The 22,470-nt window shown below is 56.8% G+C and overlaps 6 protein-coding genes across 6 annotated transcripts; 4 read left to right on the top strand and 2 right to left on the bottom strand.

Annotated features, from left to right (window-relative positions):
• The first annotated feature begins 254 nt into the window (after positions 1-254).
• c15h14orf119 (chromosome 15 C14orf119 homolog) lies at positions 255-1,277 on the top strand. The gene is made up of 2 exons (XM_068749111.1): positions 255-912; positions 982-1,277. The coding sequence occupies exons 1-2, from the start codon at positions 541-543 to the stop codon at positions 1,153-1,155; spliced, it is 546 nt and encodes a 181-aa protein (XP_068605212.1). The 5' UTR covers positions 255-540; the 3' UTR covers positions 1,156-1,277.
• An 849-nt stretch (positions 1,278-2,126) lies between these two features.
• On the top strand, positions 2,127-5,121 carry dhrs1 (dehydrogenase/reductase (SDR family) member 1). The gene is made up of 9 exons (XM_068749077.1): positions 2,127-2,264; positions 2,817-2,994; positions 3,149-3,292; positions 3,367-3,446; positions 3,629-3,761; positions 4,207-4,350; positions 4,431-4,500; positions 4,587-4,667; positions 4,729-5,121. The coding sequence occupies exons 2-9, from the start codon at positions 2,851-2,853 to the stop codon at positions 4,863-4,865; spliced, it is 933 nt and encodes a 310-aa protein (XP_068605178.1). The 5' UTR covers positions 2,127-2,264; positions 2,817-2,850; the 3' UTR covers positions 4,866-5,121.
• A 1,128-nt stretch (positions 5,122-6,249) lies between these two features.
• On the top strand, positions 6,250-10,429 carry homeza (homeobox and leucine zipper encoding a). The gene is made up of 3 exons (XM_068749035.1): positions 6,250-6,327; positions 7,566-8,653; positions 8,840-10,429. The coding sequence occupies exons 2-3, from the start codon at positions 7,591-7,593 to the stop codon at positions 9,733-9,735; spliced, it is 1,959 nt and encodes a 652-aa protein (XP_068605136.1). The 5' UTR covers positions 6,250-6,327; positions 7,566-7,590; the 3' UTR covers positions 9,736-10,429.
• An 853-nt stretch (positions 10,430-11,282) lies between these two features.
• On the bottom strand, positions 11,283-12,836 carry LOC137905104 (RING finger protein 212B-like). Its single transcript, XM_068749333.1, has 12 exons — positions 12,737-12,836; positions 12,617-12,669; positions 12,469-12,543; positions 12,288-12,394; positions 12,114-12,216; positions 12,013-12,041; positions 11,904-11,944; positions 11,801-11,825; positions 11,667-11,733; positions 11,555-11,597; positions 11,440-11,470; positions 11,283-11,355 (listed from the first exon to the last, which is right to left on the bottom strand). Exons 1-12 carry the CDS (start codon positions 12,834-12,836, stop codon positions 11,283-11,285), a joined length of 747 nt encoding a protein of 248 aa, XP_068605434.1.
• A 2,020-nt stretch (positions 12,837-14,856) lies between these two features.
• Positions 14,857-19,668, bottom strand: LOC137905102 (zona pellucida sperm-binding protein 3-like). Its single transcript, XM_068749332.1, has 16 exons — positions 19,537-19,668; positions 19,361-19,464; positions 19,210-19,301; positions 18,956-19,136; positions 18,765-18,870; positions 18,370-18,458; positions 18,121-18,209; positions 17,951-18,045; positions 16,788-16,884; positions 16,549-16,715; positions 16,141-16,244; positions 15,948-16,036; positions 15,685-15,865; positions 15,499-15,604; positions 15,312-15,397; positions 14,857-14,956 (listed from the first exon to the last, which is right to left on the bottom strand). Exons 1-16 carry the CDS (start codon positions 19,666-19,668, stop codon positions 14,857-14,859), a joined length of 1,818 nt encoding a protein of 605 aa, XP_068605433.1.
• An 842-nt stretch (positions 19,669-20,510) lies between these two features.
• nedd8l (NEDD8 ubiquitin like modifier, like) lies at positions 20,511-21,903 on the top strand. Its single transcript, XM_068748585.1, has 4 exons — positions 20,511-20,615; positions 21,076-21,123; positions 21,204-21,286; positions 21,378-21,903. Exons 1-4 carry the CDS (start codon positions 20,598-20,600, stop codon positions 21,493-21,495), a joined length of 267 nt encoding a protein of 88 aa, XP_068604686.1. The 5' UTR covers positions 20,511-20,597; the 3' UTR covers positions 21,496-21,903.
• The last annotated feature ends 567 nt before the right edge of the window (positions 21,904-22,470 follow it).

Raw genomic sequence — 22,470 nt, 5'->3', positions numbered from 1 at the left:
ATGTATATCATACACAATAAATAACCTTTATATTTTAATGCAATGATAAACGAAATGCGCAAAATCTGCGCAAGCTTGATTTCCTCCACACCAAGGCTAATTAGCTGCTACTGTATGCTACATTTCGAATCCTACATACCGGTAGGTGAAGGCCTGAAGCGCCTCCGCCTCCGCATAGTAGGCTGATTGATTTGGATAGGTTTAGCAATAGGTACGATTATCGGAATAGACCAATCAGAGCCGGCGCAGGGCGGGTCATGGCAGACATTCACTTCCTGTATATATCGTTGAAAGATTAGCTTTATTTTAGCTAACATCGCGTCGGTTTAAATATGCCGACGCCACAATAATGCATCTCGGAAGGATGGCTACTCGTAGCCGTTTATAAGAGCATGAAACGACGCTCGTTCAAATTGTGGCACCGATGTTAGTGTTGTTTAATGTTCGATCTACATGTTGACGTTATCTTTACCGACGGGGTCAATCAGCAGCTGCCATTGTTGATTGAATCTGGCTTTTACTCAACGCTTACTTCCAGAGATGTCGTGGTTCAATCATCTCAACCAAGCAGACGAGCAGCAGCGCAGCCGCGCGGACGCGCCGTGCGGGCTCAGAGGGTCGCAGCGCCGGGCTGGCAGCTCCACTCCGAGCCCGGGGGACTTTCCATCAGCTCCGCGGGGTGTAGCCAGCCCCCCAAGCCTCGAGAAGCTCTCCTGCGCCCCTTCCCCGCACGCAGGTCAGGTCAGAGATCCAGAGCCCATCTCCTACGTGAGCCTCCAGGAGCAGCGGTGCGTCCTGAGCTGGTTCCAGGGCTGGCCCCCCACCCAGAAGGAGCGCTTCCTGCAGGATCTCCTGGGGAAGGCCGTCCCTGGGAAGGTGTGCACCCTCCTGGACTCGCTGAGCACTCTGCAGGTACGTGATGGCGACGCCTGTCGGCAGGGCGACTGTTGCCGTGCGGTTCTGAACGTTCTGTCGTCGCAGGTCAAAGACAGACTGCCGAACATCTTTGAATGCCAGCTGCGCCTCTGGACCCAGTGGTTCCAGTCCTGGGGAGAAGAGGAGAGGAACCACTTCCTGCACATGCTGGAGGAGCAGGACCCGGTCTTTGTTGCCCAGTTCTTCAGGAGCGTCGCCGGGACAGCGGGGAGAGACTGAGGGGGGGTGTTGGATCTGGGAGGGGGGCCGTTCGGTGGACCTCGGCTCTTCCTGCGCCGTGTCCTGCAGCAGCTCCTCCAGGACTGCGTCACACGGCGGTTCACCGTTTTTACACGGCGACTCTCGTGAACTGCTTCCGACATCTTTCTGTAAGATCGTTTTGGCCCGGACAAGATGAAGGACGTTACCGAACAGAATAAACAGAACGGGTCGTGTTCTGGTTGTTTTATTGTCTGAACCAGGCCTTCCGCATCGGGGCCCGTTTACGCGTGCAGCTTGCTAGAATTCTCCTTTTCTCGCGCGGTTCTTTTGTTACTTCTCGTGTTTGAGGTGTTTGTTCAGTAATGACTCCGGATTATGAAACAAATCAACTTTACTGATTACAAAGCTGGTCAGGAAGCGCAGCGCTCTTCCTCTTCTCTCGCTGCTGATGCACCGTCTTCCTCCTCATCTTCCTCTTCCTCCTCTTCGTCTCTGTCTTCGACTCACCCGGGCCTCGACCGATCCGGTATGACGTTCGTCATGGCCGTGGCCGGGTTGGTTACCGATCCACAGGTGTTTCATACCTGACCAAGGACCTTTCTTCTTTTCAGAAGTTGTTTTTAACTCGTTATGATAATAGAAACGTGGATTTATCTATAGAAAATGTCACGTTGAATGTTTTATACATTAATTAACGTCCTCTCAAAAACAGACGAGTAAATGTTAATCCCGAAATACGACTGCCGTGTCTCGGGACGGCGCAATCACCGGAAATGACGTCACTGGCTCTTGAAACGCTGCTCGGCCTGTCTGATTTATTGATACGTAAACTCTCACGACAGTCTGATGAAACAGTGATAACGGAAAACTAACATGATGCTAATTCTCTTAAACAATTAAACAGCTCGTTAAATTTATCGAAGAGCTGCTCGGCGAAACAGGAAGTTAGCGGAAGTGAATATCGGGTTGGCTTTTCTCGCGATATTTCAGTAAAAACAGGCTCTTCCTTTACGTCACGTCGCCTCGGGCTGAACGTGGATCGATGTTCTCATTATTTACGGTTAGGCGTGGCTTTTGACGCCGTTTTCGCGTTGTCTGTCGGTTGTTATCGGGACTTGACAAACCAGGTGAGGGGCTTTCTCCGGAGTCGGGCGTTGTTGTTTTTATAGTAGTCCGAGCTATTTAAAGACCGTTTTATAAAGTCTTATTTTTAAATATAGTTCTATTTGGTTTGACCCAGTTTAATCCGAAGGTTTTGTAGGGAATTTTCATACCAAATGGAATTCCACCATTCCATCTGGTATGGATTTCTGAACCCTCTTCCGGGAATTCCCATAACGGTTTTTGTTTAACTAACTTCTGATAACAGATAATGATAAATACTAAATACTTTTTATTGATTTGTCCCTCAGAGGGCAATTTGGTTTACAGCAGTTACACCGTCGGCGTAAAAAGATTACGGCCTCAAAGATTCCGTTCCACAAGAACACGAATGATTATTTACATAAAACCGGAGTTTACGCTTTTATGCAATATTATCTATAAATCCATTTTACATGCGTATATGCATAACGCAGACGAGCAATCCCAAAGGTCAACAACGGTCAGAGACCCTGAGGGTAGACATTTTGTATTTTTATTTATGCAACCACTTTGCCCTTTAATCTTTTTTTAACCAGAAGTCACCGTTTGGCGTCTCCACCGGTAGACGAGATGTCCATGTGTGGTTGGGTGTGTTTGGTAACCGGCGCCTCCAGAGGTGTTGGCAAGGGAATCGCCCTCCAGCTGTCCGGAGCCGGAGCCACCGTCTACATCACCGGGCGCCAGGAGGAGGCCCTGAACCGAACCGCGGCCGAGGTGACGCTTTCAGCTCGCATTTCTGACCGCCACGCTTTTATTTTGTAAGCTTCCCAAAAAGGCCACTTCCTCCCCCAAGTGCGTTTCCTGCCCCGATTTACAAGTCAGCATCGGCTAACGGGAATCACAGCTCATATCTCCGTTCTCAACACAGGTAAAGGAGAGGGGCGGAGCCTGTGTCCCAGTCATCTGTGACTCTACGAAAGACAAAGACATCGAGGACCTGATTGAGCGGATCCGGCGTGAACAGAAGGGTCGGCTGGACCTCCTGGTCAACAACGCCTACGCTGGAGTGCAGGTACCGCCCGTCCTCAAACCCGACTCACCGCCTGCTCGAAGGCACGCTGACCTCCGGATCGTTTTCTATTCCAGGATATCTTCGATAATTTGGGGAAGAAGTTCTGGGAAATCGATCCGTCCATTTGGGATTCTATCAACAACACGGGCCTCAGGTGGGCAGCCGTGCCGAGTCGTGTCTGGGACACGGACGGACTCGATGTCCGCTCAGTCGCGTCTTTAATCCGGAGACGGATCTGGATTAAAGACGCGATGCAATAGATTCTGGACCAATGGATGGTCTTTATTTTGGTTCGAGGTATTGTAAAATAACGTTCCCTCTTTATTTTTCCGGCAGGGGACACTATTTCTTCTCCGTCTACGCGTCCCGTCTGATGGTGGCTCAAGGTCGTGGATTGATAATCAACATTTCATCGATCGGCGGGCTTCAGTACCTCTTCAATGTGGCGTATGGCGTTGGAAAAGCCGCGGTGAGTTCTCCTCCGACTTGTTCCTCGTTTATCAGAAGTTAAAATCTGCCGCGTGATGTTTGACCCTTTGTGTTACCCTTCAAAGGTCCCATCCGTGACCTTCAAGTGGACACAAATGTCCACCTGTCATTTATCCATTCGTCTCCATTTGTACTTCTCAATCTTTCAGGTGACTCGTATAGAGTCACATTAAATCACCTTTGACATGGATTTCGGGATTTTAACCCCTTCCAGGCCGTTTTGAACTCATCTGGGTGCCGAAGGGTCACGGAGAAGGTCAAAATTCATTAAAAGGTCAAATTACAGCGTTTCATGCTGAAAGTTGGGATTTAACCCAGAATGACATCAGCTCACCAAAAACCAGCTCCCAATAGGAGGGCGGTTTGAATTCCTGAGAGGAACCCACGGGGTAAGGCGCTCTGTGTTGAGGTGGGTGTGGCTCCAGTGTGACAGGATGGCAGCAGACATGGCGATGGAGCTGAGGAGCCGGGGCGTGGCGTCCGTCAGCGTCTGGCCGGGGGCGGTGCAGACCGAGATGGTCAATAAGCTGATACTGGCTGAGAACGTGTCGCCGGCCGTAGAGCCCACGGTAGGGTCTTCTCCCGCTGCAGATCCACGTCCACGGCGGCGCCGCTGTCTTATAAACGTTCGGACTCCACCTCTTACCAGACCAAACGCCTCTTCGCCCAAGGAGAGAGCTTAGAACTGGCTGGGAAGTGCATCGTCGGCCTGGCGAAAGGTGAGACGACCCCCCCACTGAAGGAAGACGCAGGAAGCTCCGGAAGCTCTGAAGGTCGTCCACCTTCCCCTTTGTCTTCCTGCCAGATAAAGATCTGATGGCGCTGACTGGGAGAACGCTCATGACCTGCGACCTGGCCAGACGCTACGGGGTTAAAGAGGACGACGGTGAGTTTCTAGCGTCGTCTCGATTTGGACCACGATGGCGCTGAGTCGTGTCCGTTTCCAGGTCGGAGCATCGTTGATTACAGCTCGGTGAGGTTCATGCTGAGTCAGGTCCCGGCCCTCGCCTGGCTGGCGCCGTACGTCCCCGCCTTCCTGCGGGTGCCTCACTTTGTGCTCGCGCTGGCGAGCAGCCGGATTTAAACGGGTCTCATCCAGGCGGAGGTAAACCAGGAAGAGCAGAATCAAAGACCCAACTGGACCTGTTTGATTAAAGACGCTTCACCTCCATCCGCTGGGGGGTCCAGACAGGAGTAGAGGTATCTGGACCCCCCCCTCCTGGGTGGGACGTGAAACGTCTTCAGGTCCAGCTGAGCTCATCAAAGATTCTGCTTCGTCGACACTACGACTCTTTGATCTGGGAGCTAACGGCTGCCGAAATAAAGAAACGTTGACCTGCCGTTTCCTGTTTGTCGATTATTTAGCTTCAGCAAATCAAACGTAATCACAGTCTGGGGGGGGGGGGGGCATGGGACCGCTGGAACGTCTCCGGGTCTTTATTTTAGATATCTTCAGACTTGATGCAGTGAATTAAGAACAAAAAGCTTAACGCGGTTAGAGCCCGTGTTCGTTTCTGCACCTTCCTGAGAGTCGCCGGCTCCAGGCTCACGCTACAGGTGTGGCAGTACCACTCCTCACCTTTGGGGGCAGTGTCGCCATTATTCTATTAAGACGTGACTAATGTCTACTAATATCGCAGCGTGGAGATCGTGCGTGATTTTACCTGAGGGGCGCCGTCACGACTTGTGACGTCAGAACTTTTGCCATGGACCGCCGTGACTCATCACTGCCCCCCTGTGGATCCATCAACGCCAACACGAACCCTTTGAAGCTCACACATTTATGTTCATACGTAGAAGAAGCAGAAATTAGTTTTACAATGTAAAAAAACGACAAACCCGAGTCCTGAGTCCGGACCAGGACCAGGACCAGAACCAGAACCAGAACCAGAACCTCCCAGCTCGGTCAGTGGAAAACCAACCCCGAGGTCGAGTCCTGAGTCCGGACCAGGATCAGGATCAGGACCAGGACCAGGACTCCGCCTCTCGGTCAGTGGAAATCTGTTTCCGTTATTAATAGCCCGACCGGGGTGACGCGCTAACCGACCGCCACGGATTTGTGGTACAGGCGCCTCCCCCGTCCAATCCGCGGCCTGCGCTCCCGGACTGGCACGCCCACCGCGCGTCACCGCGTCGGTCGGGCCTTCTGGGCTTCCTGGTCCTCGGCTCCGCCTCGCCTCGATCCGACCGGACAGGGGAAACACTTCGGCGAAAGAACAAAAGCGGCGGCGGATGGCCGGCCGGTGACGAAGGAGCGGCGACTCGTATCCGGACGCGGGTCTCACGGATTGGGCCGTCTGGGCTGCGGACCGGGGGGGGTTCGGTCGACGGCACAACTCCAGCGAGACGCGACAAACTTGGTCATCTTTGTCTCCGGTTCCGTCGAGGAGCGGGTCAAGCGGACGGGCGGCATTGTGTCCCCGGTCCTGCGCGCAAACTTCGGCCATAAGCACGCAGCGGAAGCGGGGGGGGGGGGCTCCGTGGATCTGGTTTCGTGCCCGCTCGGACGGGCTCCGGATAACGGGCTGCTTGGGCGGCTCTTTTGGGTAAGTTTATTTTTGTGTTCCGTTGAAGCGTGTCCGGTGACGGAGTGCGCGCGTGCGCTGCGAAGCGGTTTAGTTCATGCGCCATAAGGGGGGGGGGGGCACGGGAGTACCGGAGCCGCGGCGCGGACAGCAACTTTATCCCGCTTGTTGACGCCACAACAAAAGATGCTGAACCTGCCGGTGGATCAACGCACCGGGGACCGTGCACGCGGCGCGCCCCCGCACCCCGCTGGGCTTTATGGCGTCACTAATCTGATCCGGTTTGGGTCTCATGTTTGGGCTCATCTCGTTCAGTTGTCTTTCAAACTTTCCAAAACAGACGTCATCACTTGTTATTGATCTCTAATATCCGATCACTGGATCGGTGTGTAGACTAGACTACCGGCCCGGTACCTGTTCTGGTGCAGACTACCGGCCCGGTCCCTGTTCTGACGGGTCGCAGTGTGTAGACTAGACTACCGGCCCGGTCCCCGTTCTGGTGCAGACTACCGGCCCGGTCCCCGTTCTGGTGCAGACTACCGGCCCGGTCCCTGTTCTGCCGGGTCGCAGTGTGTAGACTAGACTACCGGCCCGGTCCCTGTTCTGACGGGTCGCAGTGTGTAGACTAGACTACACACTGCGGTAGTCCCTGTTCTGCCGGGTCGCCGTGTGTAGACTAGACTACCGGCCCGGTCCCTGTTCTGGTGCAGACTACCGGCCCGGTCCCTGTTCTGACGTGGCACCTGTTGCTCAATAACCAGATTGGATCTATTCCGATCGTGATAAGGAACATTCGGCAGCGTGAGCGGAGGAACCCGTTCTCTCCCTCCCCAGGGTCCTCCGGCGGTATCGGCCATTGTGAAGAGGCTACTCTTAACTTTTGGGCCTGAGAACTTGGGGGGGGGGGGGGGGGGGGGGGGACAAAGCCTGACCTGAAAGGGGTGAGAAATAATAAAAAAAACACCCACCCTTTGCGACCAGCCCCCCCAGCCCCCCCACTCACACAAAACAAAAGTCAGTCCCACACTTTGGGGGAGGGGATCCCAGTCTGGATGGAGTCCGGCACCAGTTTCATTGGGAGTTCAGAATCGGGGGGGGGGGGGGGAACAGCTGTCAGATAATTAACCCAGAATGAAAAGGACAGAAAGTTCTCGGAGCTCGGCGTCCGTGCTCTCGGCTGGACTCCTCCTCCTGGCGCTGATCTTATCGGGTCCGGGAACACGCCAGCAGCCAAGTCACTGTTTCTGTTTCCTCTCTAGGTGGCGCCGATTGTCCAGCGACCAGATGGACGCCTACGGCGAGCACAATGGCAGAAACGGACTTCATCGGGCGACGGAGGAGTCGCTGGAGCCGAAAGCAACGGAGGTCGAAAGCGGAGGGAGGCTCCAGGCGAAAGGCGCCGCCGGCTCGTCTGAAAGCAACGCAGGGGGCGTGGCCAGTTTCACCACCAACCACAACTCGGTGGTGTGTCTCCCGCTGGTGTCCGAGGGGCTGAAGCTGGTGTGGACGCAGGCGGACCAAACCCGGGAGCTGGACGCCATCCCGGAGCTGGTCCAAGCCTTCAACGTGTTCCCGTACCCGTCGTCCCGGGAGGTCGGCGCCTTGGCTCGGCTGTGCGCCTTACCGCTGGACAAAGTTAAGGTGTGGTTCATGGTCCAGAGAATCAAGTACGGCATCAGCTGGTCCTCGGAGGAGATCGAGGAGACGCAGCGGAAGCTGGCGGCGCCCGAGCTGTGCGCCGACTCCCCGGAAACAAGCAAGGAAGCCGACGTGGCGAGCAAGGATGGGGGCGGCGAGGAGTTGGTCGTGGTCGATCAGGACGCCGACGAAGCAGAGGGAGCCATCTCCACCTTCACCCCGCAGAAGAAACCGATGTGCGAGTCGCCCGACTCCTACAGGCCGTCCAAGGCCGCCGCCCCGTGCTTCAGTTCCTGCCTCCCCCCTCCCCAGGACTCGTACTTCTACCGCTCGCCAGCCAGTGCGCCCGCCCACGTCTCCCACGAGCTCGCCGAGCCCTCGACCCAACGCCATCGTCACAGTCGCTACAAAAAGTCTAAAGTTCAGCTCGCCGCCCTCCGGAAGAGCTTCCTGAGAGAGAACTGGCCTGCGGAGGCGGAGCTACGACGCTTGCAGGACGAAACGGGGCTGACCCGGAACGACATTCGTAAATGGTTCAGTGACAGCAGGTACCAGCTTCGGGTCGGCAGGGGGAGCCTGGCGGCGGCTCACGGCTACTCCCAGCACGCCGCGGGGGGGGCCAAGGCTGACCTGCAGAGTCAGCCCCTCCCACTTACTGTTCAAAAGAATGTGCACGTGAACGGCGTGCGGGGCCCAGACGCCGCTCGGGGTCCCGACGCCGGGCGGGGCCCAGACGGCGGGCGGGGCCCAGACGCCGCTCGGGATCCCGACGCCGGGCGGGGCCCAGACGCCGCTCGGGGTCCCGATGCCGCTCGGGGTCCCGACGCCGTGCAGGGCCCAGACGGCGGGCGGGGCCCAGACAGCGCTCGGGATCCCGACGCCGCTCGGGGCCCAGACGCCGGGCGGGGCAACGGGATGAGGAACGCACACTTCTTTCAGACCTTCCTGACCAGCAGCCTGGAAGCCTTCGGGGGGCGTGTCCTGGACGGGGACGGCTACGACGCTCTGGAGGAGCTTTCCGGCGACGGCGACAGCTTGAAGGACGAGGAGCAGCGGGACGACCAACCCCTGCAGCTGACGAAGACCTGCAAGGTTGAGCTGGACGCTCCACAGGAGACCTCAAGTCCGTCAAGCTCCCATCTCAACTCCTCCCCCTCTGGAAGCCCACCCCCCGCCATCTTGTCCAGTAAACTACTTTCCAAAAGCATCGGCGCGGCAAAGAAATCCGCCTACTCGGCCAGAGCCACGCCCTCTCACGCCGGGGCGTCGTCTTCCTCTTCGTCTGCGTCGCCCTCCCTGACGCCCGCCGGGCGGCCGAGGAAGACGAAGGAGCAGCTGGACGTGTTGAAGCAGCACTTCCTGCGCTGCCAGTGGCCCAAGAGCGAGGACTACACCCGGCTGGTGGCGCTCACCGGCCTGCCCCGGGCAGACGTGATCCAGTGGTTCGGAGACACGCGCTACGCCGTGAAGAACGGCCAGCTGCGCTGGGTGAAGGGGGTCCGCGACCAGTTCCTGGCCCTGGCAGCCGAGCACGGCGGTGGCGGCGGCCTGACCAACGGAGCAGCGCCGCGGGCCGGTAGCCGCAAACGTAAAGCTCAGGCCGGCGCGGCGAGTTCGGACCCCCCGGACGTCCAGCCGCTGATAGCGTACTACCTCTCCACGGGATCGCTGCAGGAGAAAGACCTCGACTCGCTCTGCAAGAAGTCCCGCATGAGCTACCAGCAGGTGCGGGCGTGGTTCGCTGCCCAGGACGCCGGGGGGGCGGAGCAGGAACCCGTCGCCGCAGAGTAAGACGGCGGAACGGGGCGTAGGAACCCTCGTGGGACGGTGCGAGGACGAGAGCATTTGGTTTAAGTCGCTTTAATGAGCTAGCTTTGTAGCGTCCAGTCTTCCCAGTACAGGCCAACGTGAGGTTTGTCGTTTTTATGTGTGTATATATATATTTCTATATATATATGTGTGTACGTGCTGCAGTTTCATGCTGATCCTAATATATTTGGACTTGCTGTACTTCAGACAGTAACTTGTACGCTGGTTGGATCCGTCTCTGGACGTTTGCTCCGATCGCTACGACAGAACCTTCAGGACGCTGCTGCAGCATCGGAGGCCGGCCTGCTTGGACATTTGGACGCAGCAGACGAGGACGGGTCCAGGAGGACAGCTCCAGGAGGACATGTCTCCGTAATCATTCCTCCACAGCCGACGATTCCGTCGGGAGAAGCACAACGTTTTAAAGCGACGTCCTGCACCGCCGTTCGCCTGGACGCGTCCAAACCTTTCACGAATCACGAGCGTCCTCTACCGAGGGGACATCTCGTCCAGCTGGTCCAGCTGGTCCATGAACTCTACTTTGAATACTTCACGTTACTTTGGCAGGATTTCCATCGTTAGTTTTGATTTTCAGTCACTATTGGTCCGTCTTTTGTCTTAGTAGGTGTAGAGTGTGCCTCGATGGTTGATGATAGAGTTGAGCTAGATAACTTATGGGGGGGGGGGGGGGGGGGGGGGTAGGTCCAGCAGGAGAGGAACCCTTTCCTCTTGGACTGGATTAGGAATTAGAGCCCAGACACATTTGAATTGAGTAATTCTGACGTGAGACTTTAGATGATTAGAGACGTGTCGCCGTTCTGTCCCCCCGCCGGGGACGGGACGTTGACGCGGGTGTCCTGCTGTAGGGAATCGTTCACGACACTCGTCTTCCGTCGCGGATGTCTTCGGTGTATTTTTGTTTTGTTCTTGTTCCCATTTGCACAACCGTGTCACTGGAAACCAGTAAAAGATTTGCCTTCGTAATCGCGTGTCCGAGCCGTGTTGTCCTCGCGTGATGTCACCGAGCCGCGATGTCACCGAGCCGTGATGTCACAGAGCCGCGGTGTCACCGAGCCATGATGTCACCGGGCCATGATGTCACCGAGTCGTGATGTCACAGAGCCGCGGTGTCACCGAGTCGTGATGTCACCGAGCCGCGATGTCACAGAGCCGTGATGTCACCGAGCCGCGATGTCACAGAGCCGTGATGTCACAGAGCCGTGATGTCACAGAGCCGCGGTGTCACCGAGCCATGATGTCACCGGGCCATGATGTCACCGAGTCGTGATGTCACAGAGCCGCGGTGTCACCGAGTCGTGATGTCGCCGAGCCGCGGTGTCACCGGGCCGTGATGTCACCGGGCCGTGATGTCACCGAGTGTTCCCATCAGAGCACGTAAAAAAAAGACGAGTCGAAGACTGACCACGAAACTATTAATGAACGTTACGTACAGAAACACGGCAACGTAAAACACTCGTTGCTGCCGGTGAACTTAGCTGACTAGTGTGTCCTGGGGGGTCGGGGGGTCCTCAGCGTCTGGGTGACTGTATTGATAATCCGCTCATGAACGGGAACTGGTAAGCAGTGGGAGTCTGGCGAATCCTGAGGACGACAGAGACAAAGAGACAAAGAGACTCGTCTCTAACGGACGGGCTGAAAGCGGAGCATCCGGATAGGACGTCCCACCTGGTCGGCGTCTGGAGGGAGGACGGCGTTCCTGCGGACGCGGAGGCCACGGGAATTTAGCCGATTCATCACGGAAGCGAGCGACGAGCCGCTCGAACGTGTTGGCGTCACTTACGGAAGGAGGCGTGGCTGGAAATGGAGCTGATGGATCCGGGAGTCTGGTAGAAACGGGTCAAACGGTTTCAGAACTCGACCGGCGTTCTGAGAGACGGAAGGACGAGACTCACCGTACGCGAGGACGAACTGCGACCCAGGTCTCTGGCCCAGCCCGGCGGCTCCGCTGAGCCCAAGCGACTGTCAGAACGAGACGGCGTGAACCGGGTCCTCCTCGGAGAACGGGCGGCGAAGACGACGTACGTACCTCGCTGCTCTGGACCGAGGCGTGACTGTCGAAGGGAGGAGCAAACCAAAATGAGAACGCCGCCCTTGAAGCACTCACAGATCCCGACGAGGCCGGGCGTTACCCGGCGAGGTGACGGCCACGGGAAGCGACATCCTCTGAGCCCTGCTTGAGATCACAGGTCAGCAGCGGTCTGACGGATTAACGGCGCCGAGACGGGGACGCCTGCTTACCCGTCCATCTGGAACCACCCCGGAGACGTCTGCGGCAGAAAGGGTCAATCAGTAAGTGCGTTCTGGCACCATCGGTAAGGGGGGGGGGGGGGGGCACGCACCCTCCTCTGAGACAGCGGCTTCCTCAGCTCGGCCGTCTCTCTCTCCAACTCTGAAAGCTGCTTCTTCAGCTCGCCGTTTTCCCTCCTCAGCTCAGACAGCTGCCTGACGACAACGAGAGGAGCGTCACGGTCGGCGCGCCCGGCGCCGAGGAGCGGTGAGACGCGTCCGGCCACCTGTACGCCTGCGCCGTCACCTCCTCCAGGCACCGCTGCAGCTCCGCCGCCTTGTGCCTGAAGTGAGCCGTGACTCTCCCCATCTGCGTCTGCTGGAACTGGGCGATCTGCGGCGCACGGGGGAATGAAGGGCGCCGCAATGCCACGACAACCTGCGTTCGGCACCCGGACGGCGACGCACCTGCGTGACGCGCTCCAGCCGCGCCTGAAGCAGCTTCGCAGGGTCCATGAAGTACATCATTTCCTGGGGTTTCATCTGAAACGCATCGGAAGTGAGATTAGGCCGTCGGGGTTTGGGAGGGCGGGAGGAACGCGGCGGAGAGGCAGACCTCGTCCGTGATGGGCAGGTAGCTGCAGCTGGCGCCGCACACCCGGCACTGCTCTGTGGGGAGAAAGGCGTGACCGACCGCGTTCCACGGAGGCAGAGCAACGCCGCGTATTCGCCTTACGGGACGTGATGCACGCCTCGCAGTAGATGTGGCCGCAGCTGGAGACGGCCATCTTGGAGCCCGTCCTCCTGAAGCACTGGTTGCAGTGAAGCCAGTCCATCTCGCGCCTCTCGGGGTCTGCGGGTCAATCAGGTTACACACGACGTTACACAAACGTGTTCCTGCAACACGAGTACTACAGCAGGTACCCAGAATGTCGGTGTACTTTTACTCCGTGTGGCGCCGGGACATATCGTGCTCCTACTCTGACCGAAGACTGGACCGTCCTCTCACAGGATGACCTCGTCCAGGCGGCGCCAGTCCATGAGGAGGATTACTGCTGTAATGGAGGCTGATGGTTGTATAAAGTGTTGTAAACTAGAATGTGGAACCCCAGATTTGCATATTGCATCTTTGTGTTGTTTTTACATCTTACAACAGCTACTTTTACGTGACGACTACCCGGTCATATTTATTGCTATACATGGACGTTTTGTTCCCTTATTCATTTCTATGGTTTTTGAAATAACATGGTATACCGCAAATTAATTAGCTTCTTTTTTTTTTACACTAAACCAGCGAAAAAACCTACTTTTTTTGCACATAAGACCACCAATGTAACTTAATTAAATCAGCAATTATTTTATGACCTTACTAAAATAACTTCAGTCTGATTTTAGGGGATCCAGAGATGATGCGTTCCGCACAGCTAGGATTAGCTACACAAGGCTACAAGTGTGAGCTAGCCAGCTAGCTTAACTTAGAGCTAATAACTTCGTGGCAAAATAATGACGGAAATAATTAAAGTGAAAACTTTTATATCGCGCCGGACAGAAAGTTCGCGGCCTGTGGCGTCTGTTATGCTAACTTTACCTGCTAGCCGCACAGACGTGACGAAGATTCGGCCGGAGGCGTGGTCCCGCCTCCGCACGGGGCGTGGTCCCGCCTCCGCACGGGGCGCTCGGTTCTGATAGGCGCAGGGACGAATGACGCGGCGTTAACCGCTCACCTCCCTCGTTAGGTCTGTCTATAATGGTTCACGTTACGTCACTCAACTTGCTGAATGTAAAAACACTGATTATGCATTAATGGTTTATGTGACCCTGAACGGCGGCCATCTTAAACCCACCGGAGCCCAACACACGCCCAGCGTCTCCCCCGGCCGGCGACCTTCACGGCCTACGACCTTCGCATCAGGCTCTGGTGTCGTTTAGAGTCAAAGGCCAGGAATGCAACGCCGCCGTTTACGCTTCAGAGGTCATCCCGTGGGGGGGGGGCCCGCTCTCCAGTGAGTTTGTTGGATGTTCCTGCCATCGCGCTCGTTCACAGAACCGAGCCAGGGTTCTAGGTCGGGACTCGGTCACTGTCCTCCTGGGCCCGAGTCCAACCAGCATCCGCACGCACGGCACCATTATGGACGCCAGTGGTCAGTCGGGCGGCCAGTGGCCGGGGAACAGTCCGTGGTCAGCCTCAGGGCCGATCGGCTCCGCCTCTTCCTGGGTTTGGGTTCGTTTACGAGGACGTGGTCATTTCGGCAGGAAATAAAACCCGATGTGGACGCAAAACCAGCTTTAGAGCCAAGTCCCTAAACCATCCACACCAAAAAGAAAAAAGGTTCTGAATCGTATGACAATTTAAGTTAATTGATTTTTTATTGATTACTCTGTAGATTCTCAATCCTCCAGGCAGGAGCAGAACCCGGATCCAGAGGACTTGCTGAGGGTTGGTTGAACTCCAAACGTAGGCATTTATACAGGTGGCCTGAGAAGTCATGAACAATTGTAGGATGCATTTAAGATCACTACACAAATAATTTGAGCATTCAGGAGCTTGGATTTGATGTTTAATAGCCACACGAGGAGCCAGGCGGCTAACGGGCCGTTAGCAAGCCGCAAATCCAACAATAAAAGCCAGAGAACACACAAGTCTGTCAGGATGGACTCCTTCCTGTGGAAGAGGAACAGGAAGCGTTTGGTTGATGACCGATACGTTTGCAATGCAACTGAATCACGCACGCCGGTTACCTCAGGAATTCACAGCGATGGCCAGCGGCCCGAGGACGGCCCTCCGTTCACGCGTCCCTGCTTTCACGAAGGCTCGTTTCAGCACAGCGAGGAGGTTTGGGTTTACAGAAAGGCGTTTCACATACCTGGCGCAGCGCTCCTCGTCTTCCTGGACCTGCAGTCGGACTCGCAGCAGTCGCACAGGTGGCTGTTTGCAGGGTCGTCCAGCAGCTCCCAGCTTCAGGAGCACAAGTCAGATTAACCGCTGATGGGCGGAGTCAAGTCTCCATCATCACAGGCGCTGAACGACGGCTGACTAAACGGCTCCTCAGCCATTTACCAAACGCAACCTCTCAAAGCGTCCAACAATACAGATTAGTTCAGCCCTGAAGACCCAGAAGACCGGTTTGGGGGGGGGGGGGTCCCCTCATTTAGTGACGATTTATTATCAGTCAACTCCCGCTATGGAGACCCCCGTTTCACACCCACGGAGGACCTGGCCGAGCTATTTTGTGCTTTAAAGAAGCTTTTACAACTCTCCTGGCCCAAAGCATGCTGGGACATTTCTCAAACTCAAACAACGGCGTCGTTACCCCCCCTGTTGGTCGTAGTGGCAGGCCTTCTTGGTGTCGTCAAGATCAACGGGATCCCAAGCCACGAGTTTGCAGCGGAGGAACACCTGCTGACACAAACGAGGTCGCGTCTAGTAAACGGAGCCGCCCCAGTGCCCCCCCCCCCCCCCCCAATATGCACGTATAAAAGGTAGGAAGACTGACTCACCTGTTCGCCTTGGGAGAACCTGAAGGCCTGAAGCAGGAGATGAAGCTCCGAGGACTTCTGCCTCGTCTTGAATGTCGTCCGTGACGTTTTGCCGTCCGTCAGACACCTGGACGACGAAAGGAGACGCGTTTCACGGCCGAGCCCGGAGGACGGCGCAGCGACTCGCTGCCTCCGCGGCCGCCGTACCCCTCGTTGGTGATTATGGGGTAGACGCTGCCTTCAGGCTGGAACTCGGGGGTGGAAGCCGCCACACATTCCTCGAGCAGCAGCAGCAAAGGCTGATGGGACTTCTGCACCACGCTGGCCGCGATGGGGATCAGCGAGCCCAGACGGAAGCCCGCGGACTCCGCAGGGCCCGAGAAGTTACCTGCAGCAGTCAGGAGAGACGAGGTCCAGTCAGGGGCCAGCATGTCGCCTGCCCCCCCCCCCATAGCTTGTTTTACACCCACCGTTCATGAGTCCAAAGTGGAACACCAGATCTCCCCGACCGTACGTCTCAAACACCGGCTCATAAAGCGGAGGGTACCAGTCGTTGGGCCTGGATCGATAAAGACAGCCGATCGTTAAATCCATGCACACGTAGACCCGCAGAGGGACAGCAGGCGAGTCTCCATCCAACGTGCAGGTGCCTCTGAGACCCACCTGTCGTAGACGCAGACCACCGGGCGGGTGAAGGAGGGCACGGGAGAACCAGGAGGGGAACTGTAGCTCAGATCGCTGGCGTACGTTATCACGGCTCCGGTCACCTGTGAGAGGAAAGTCCTTTTGAGAGTCCCAGCCACGTAGTAGTGAAGCGGCATGTCGTGGTTCTCCAAAATAAAAAGTGGCCCGAGGACTGAGCCTTGAGAGACGCCACACGACAAACGAGAGCAAATGAAGTGCTGCTAGACCCAAATCAGTTCAGAGCCCGTCCAGATTTCAATCCAGCAATGCAAACATTCATTCACTGTATAAAGGTGGAACCGAGATCCGAGACCCGAGACACCTGAGCGAGAGGACAGGTGTGGCTCCGCAAAACCGTTAAGTCTGTTCAGATATTTAAACGCTCACCGTTCTGCTGAAGTTACAATCGCTGAGATCCACAGTGAAGACTGCCTCCCGGACCGAGGAGCTGGTGGGGTAACAGCTGCCCAGGTGAAGGAGGGACGTGTCCACCTGGGACCTGCTCTCCGTCCAGACCAGCACCACAGAATCAGGCCTGCAGTCCAGCTTCACGACTAAGACAGGAAACAGAAATCAAGTCTCCACGCCGAAGAACGCCAATAAACCGGGTCGAGTTCTGCTCTCACCTGCGTGTACCGACACGGCAGCAGCCAGGCTCACCAGCAGAGCGACTCGCCGAAGGAACGCCATCGTGACTGGAAGCCTACCTGCAGCGGCAGGTGGCTTTAACCCGACAGGGAGGCACCAATCAGGGAAACCGCATTCACCTGGGGCGGGCGTCACCAGGCCCAGGGGCAGCAGCAGCCACGCCCATGAACAGGGGGCGTCACCAGGCCCAGGGGCAACGGCAGCCACGCCCATGAACAGGGGGCGTCACCAGGCCCAGGGGCAGCAGCAGCCACGCCCATAAACAGGGGGCGTCACCAGACCCAGGGGCAACAGCAGCCACACCCATGAACAGGGGGCGTCACCAGGCCCAGGGGCAGCAGCAGCCACGCCCATAAACAGGGGGCGTCACCAGGCCCAGGAGCAGCAGCAGCCACGCCCATGAACAGGGGGCGTCACCAGGCCCAGGGGCAGCAGCAGCCACGCCCATAAACAGGGGGCGTCACCAGGCCCAGGAGCAGCAGCAGCCACGCCCATGAACAGGGGGCGTCACCAGGCCCAGGGGCAGCAGCAGCCACGCCCATGAACAGGGGGCGTCACCAGACCCAGGGGCAACAGCAGCCACGCCCATGAACAGGGGGCGTCACCAGGCCCAGGGGCAGCAGCAGCCACGCCCATGAACAGGGGGCGTCACCAGGCCCAGGGGCAGCAGCAGCCACGCCCATGAACAGGGGGCGTCACCAGGCCCAGGGGCAGCAGCAGCCACGCCCATGAACAGAGAACAGCTCGTTTCATCACAGGGGGAACCCGCCTCTACTTTCGGTGGGATGGAGGGGGCGTGGGCCGGGATGCGACCCGATCAGCACCGGCACTGATCCAGATAACACAATAATATAACGGACCGGCATCGATCAGGAAACAGACGTGACAAATCCGACTTCCATTCATCTTAAACTGAATTGCCCCTTGGGATAAATAAAGTTCTGAGTCTGAACCTGAAGGGTAGATAGTTTTATTTCACATCATTCCTGAACTGCAGAATACGAGCAACGAGACCAGGCGCCGACGGTTTATTAGGGGGAGGGGCTTCAGACAACATTCTGGATGTGAAGGCCGTGTGAGATCATCCATGAAGAAAAGCTTCATCCTGGACCGAACACGAGCTCCAGTCTCATCGCTGAACCTCAGGCGCCTGCGGCCCACGGCGAGACCGCGACTCCAACGGATCCTCCAAGGACAACGGTCCCAACACCGCCTCGTGGTGGAAGCTGTGGAATTCTGAGAAGAAGAAGAAGAAGAAACCGACTTCAGGAAGAGAAGAAGAAGAAGAAACGTGTTGCAGGGAGGAGATACCATGTTCTGCTGCTCCGGGGGGGGACGAGCAGGCGGAGCCACAGCAGCTGCAGACGGCGCTCTGGGACGGGTCGTCAAAGAGTTCCCATCTGAGAGAGGGGGCCCTCAGTTCAGCGTGGGGGGGGGGGGGGGGGGGGAGGCACTTTGTGTACAGAGGTCTTCACTTTAAAGTCTTTAGTTTAGTCTGTCTTTAAATAATAAGCAGCAGCTGGAAATGAAGCCGAGCGTCCCCCAGAACAGGAAACTCACCTCCCCGCTTCCTGGACGTACTGGCAGGCCTTCTTCCCTTCATGAAGCCCGCTGGCATCCCAAGCAACCAGCCTGCAGTGGATGAACACCTGAGGAGGGCAGAGATCTGTCCCCAGTGCCTTCACAGCATGTAGCATGTAGCGTGTAGCATGCAGCGTGTAGCATGCAGCGTGTAGCATGCAGCGTGTAGCATGCGTGTAGCATGTAGCATGTAGCGTGCAGCATGCAGCGTGCAGCATGCAGCGTGCAGCATGCAGCGTGTAGCATGCAGCGTGTAGCATGCAGCGTGTAGCATGTGTGTAGCATGTAGCATGGAGCATGCAGCATGTAGCACGCAGCATGCAGCGTGTAGCATGCAGCATGTAGCATGCAGCATGTAGCATGCAGCCTCTCACCTCGTTTCCAAGAGGAAACCTGAAGGCTCGGAGGTAAAAGCTGAGAACAGAGGAGCGGCTACGAGGGAGGAAGGCGGAGTCTCCCCGCCGGCTCTCTGAAAGGCACCTGGAACGAGGATTCGTTTAGCATTTAGCATCAAGACGTCTCCTCTGGAACCCTCCCAGGACACCGTCCCGCCCGTCCCGCCCACCCCTTGTTGCTGACGATGGGGTAAACCAGGCTGTCGGGCTGCAGCGCCGGCGTCGCAGCCGCCACACACTCATCCATGAGCAGCAGCAAAGGCTGATGGGACTTCTGCTCAACCGCGGCCCAGATCAGCATCAAGGATCCCGGAGGGACGACGTTCGTCTCCGCCACAGCGGCGAAGTGCTCTGCAGGTGAGAGAACGAGAAGGCGGGGCCTGAAGCGCCCGGGCCGTGTTCATTGCTGCCGGCGCTCGCTCACCATCGAGGAGTCCCATGTGGAAGACGAGGTCGCCGTGACCTTCAGAGGAACCCGAGCCACGGTTCAGGAAAGGCGGGACCCACCCCTCCGGCCTGAAACACAACAGGAAGTCGTGACGCTCACGCCTCGGCTCCAGACTGGACGGTCGTACCTTTTATAGACGCAGCGGATCGGATAGGTGTAGGCCGCCGGTCTGGACCTGGGGGCGGGCCGGTAGGTCATGTTGTTCTGATAGACGATGTATTTCCCTTTAATCTGCGTGAAACAAATGGGCCACGCTCTTCAGACACTAGGGGGCGCGTTGCACCCACGCAGCCGGTCACCTACCAGCCTCTTAAACTTGCACGCCGTCAGCTGGTAGTTGAAGAGCGCCGCCGCCTCGCCCCCCCCGCCGGGCAGGACCTCCAGCTTGGACGGCATGCAGCTCCCCAGGAAGAGACGCGCGGCGCGTGGAACCATCCCGGCGCTGATCCGCCACGAGATCCGGACCGAGTCTTCCAGACATCTCACCGAGAGAGCTGCGAGACGGTTATCACGCTGCCGTCATCACGTCATCACACATGGGCAGCATCCCACGCACGCGCCCACGGAATACCTGGGTTAGCGCCAGGTGCGGCACAAACAGCGCAGGTAAGCGCAGCCAGGTAGAGGTAGGTCAGCATGCCCGAACGATCCACACCTGACTGGAGCTGATGACGCGCAGCCTTCCTGACGACCGACGGGCGTGTGAGCCGCTTCGCTTCACTCACCTGGAGCGCGTCACGCGTCACGTGGGCTTCAGCAGCGCGGAGTCGAATCGGCTGCTATCACTCTAAAGACCTTTTTCTGTTTAAAGTCCAATTTGTTCATTTATACTTGTGCGTGCTGACCCTGTAATTACCCCTGTATGACGTCATGACACGCCCCGACCCCGTTGTGACCCCGAGGTGAAGCTGAATCAATTAATTTGTGCTTTCGCTTTACTTTATCACCGTCACTATCTCTACTCTCATATTTTAGTGGTAAACATTGTATTATAATTCTGCTGCAAGTACTTCAAAGTACTTTTTCAAAGTGGTATTTACATGTAGTAGTGGATTCAACTTAAAATGTGACTACACAGTTAAAATGTCTCTGTTAAACAAATAGCAGTTATAATTGCAGTTGATTGTGCTAATAATAACTATTCTATTTAATAAATGTTATTCTTTATGTCTTATTTTTGTCTGATATTGCTTTTTGTTTTCTTTTTATTCAGCCTTTTGAATGAAAGCGGAACCTTTCATCTGCATGTATCACACCCGGAACCTTTTCCGCTGTACACAGGAAGTAAGCGCGAGTTAGCTTCAGTTACCAAGTGTTAGCAAGTCTTCGGTGTATTGCGGATTAAACTTTATTATTTATTCACCATGCTGATAAAAGTCAAGGTAAGAGCGGCCTTTCGCTTCGTCTTCTCCCGGTCGGAGGCATCGTGAACCGGCTCGCTGGTTCGGTTCTGGGCCGGAGTGGAGAACCTTCTTCCGTCCGGTCGCGGTTCTAGCCTGTTTACCTGCGCGGCTCCGGGTTCCACCTGCGTTCACGCGCCAGCTGCTACTTGATGGTTTGCTAACTGGACTGAAGCAGGTTAGCAGCGGGTTAGCAGCAGGTTAGCAGCGGGTTAGCAGCGGGTTAGCAGCGGGTTAGCAGCAGGTTAGCAGCCGGTTAGCAGCCGGTTAGCAGCAGGAGTTTCCCTTATCCGGTGAAGTGAATCCAGCTTCCCGGATGTTCCGCCCGCGTAAACCGGTTCCGAGCTGAATCGATCTGTCGTAATGTGAACGGAATAACGCGGGTTGAGGACGTGATCAGAGATTTGTGTCTCGTTTGATGTGATCGATTCATGTTTTTCAGACACTCACTGGAAAAGAAATAGAAATCGACATCGAGCCCACAGACAAGGTGATGAGCTCATTTGATGCGTGCCCACGTGCACCACGTGCGCGCCCCCAACGCTTCTAAACAGGTTGTTGTTGTTGAAGGTGGAGCGGATCAAAGAACGGGTGGAGGAGAAGGAAGGGATCCCCCCCCAGCAGCAGCGGCTCATCTACAGCGGCAAGCAGATGTGAGTTCCTCCGTGATGAGACGTCCTCTGGGGACGTCCCCTTTAGACCGTCCTCCGGGGACGTCTCCTTTAACCGTCCTCTGTTGTCCAGGAACGATGAGAAGACGGCTGCGGACTACAAGATCCAGGGCGGCTCGGTCCTGCATCTGGTGCTGGCCCTGAGAGGCGGCTCGGCGCCCCCCCGGCCCCGCGCACGCCGCTCCTCGTGAGTCTTTTCTGTCCAACCGTGTTGCAGCACAGAAGCATCCCTGAAGGCCCCGCCCCCCCAGAGACCCAACAGGACTTCCTGCTTCCTCTCCAGACGGGATGTTTTTGGCTCCCTGAGATCGAGCAGTCGATGCAGCCCCCCCCCCCCCCCCAGACACAATGAGGACACTGTGGTCTTTCTTCCTGTGAATAAACGCTGAATTTGATTGGCTCTCATTTCACTCTCACGCGTTTCTGAAAATTTATTTGTCTAAGAAAATGACATGAAACAGAATTTAAGCTGCAGGAATGCGTTAAAGACTCGGGTCCCACCGGGGCGTCGAGACGCGTCCCCGCCTCTACCCGTTTCTACCCCGCCTCTACCCCGTTTCTACCCCGCCTCTGCCCCGTTTCTACCCCGCCTCTACCCCGTTTCTACCCCGCCTCTACCCCGTTTCTACCCCGCCTCTACCCCGTTTCTACCCCGCCTCTACCCGTTTCTACCCCGCCTTTACCCCGTTTCTACCCCGCCTCTACCCCGTTTCTACCCCGCCTCTACCCCGTTTCTACCCCGCCTCTACCCCGTTTCTACCCCGCCTCTACCCCGTTTCTACCCCGCCTCTGCCCCGTTTCTACCTCGCCTCTGCCCCGTTTCTACCCCGCCTCTACCCCGTTTCTACCCCGTTTCTACCCCGCCTCTACCCCGTTTCTACCCCGTTTCTACCCCGCCTCTACCCCGTTTCTACCCCGCCTCTACCCCGTTTCTACCCCGCCTCTACCCCGTTTCTACCCCGTTTCTACCCCGCGTGTTCGTTTGCCTTCGTGCTCACATCTAAAACCGACTCCGTCTTCAAGAAATAAAATGAGCTTCTGTAGACGGGACGGCAGCGAGGACAGCGAGGACAACGTGCTTTTAGGATTCAGCGGGGAGCCGAGCCGGGGTGGGACGGGACCTTGAACGCACCACAAGCAGGAAGGCTGCGTTCAAGGTCCTCGAA

The sequence above is a fragment of the Brachionichthys hirsutus genome, chromosome 15 (genome assembly GCF_040956055.1).
Source record: "Brachionichthys hirsutus isolate HB-005 chromosome 15, CSIRO-AGI_Bhir_v1, whole genome shotgun sequence".
Taxonomy (NCBI): Eukaryota; Metazoa; Chordata; class Actinopteri; order Lophiiformes; family Brachionichthyidae; genus Brachionichthys; species Brachionichthys hirsutus.
The sequence above is the reverse complement of the archived record's forward strand: the minus strand, read 5'-3'. Positions and strand labels throughout refer to the sequence as shown.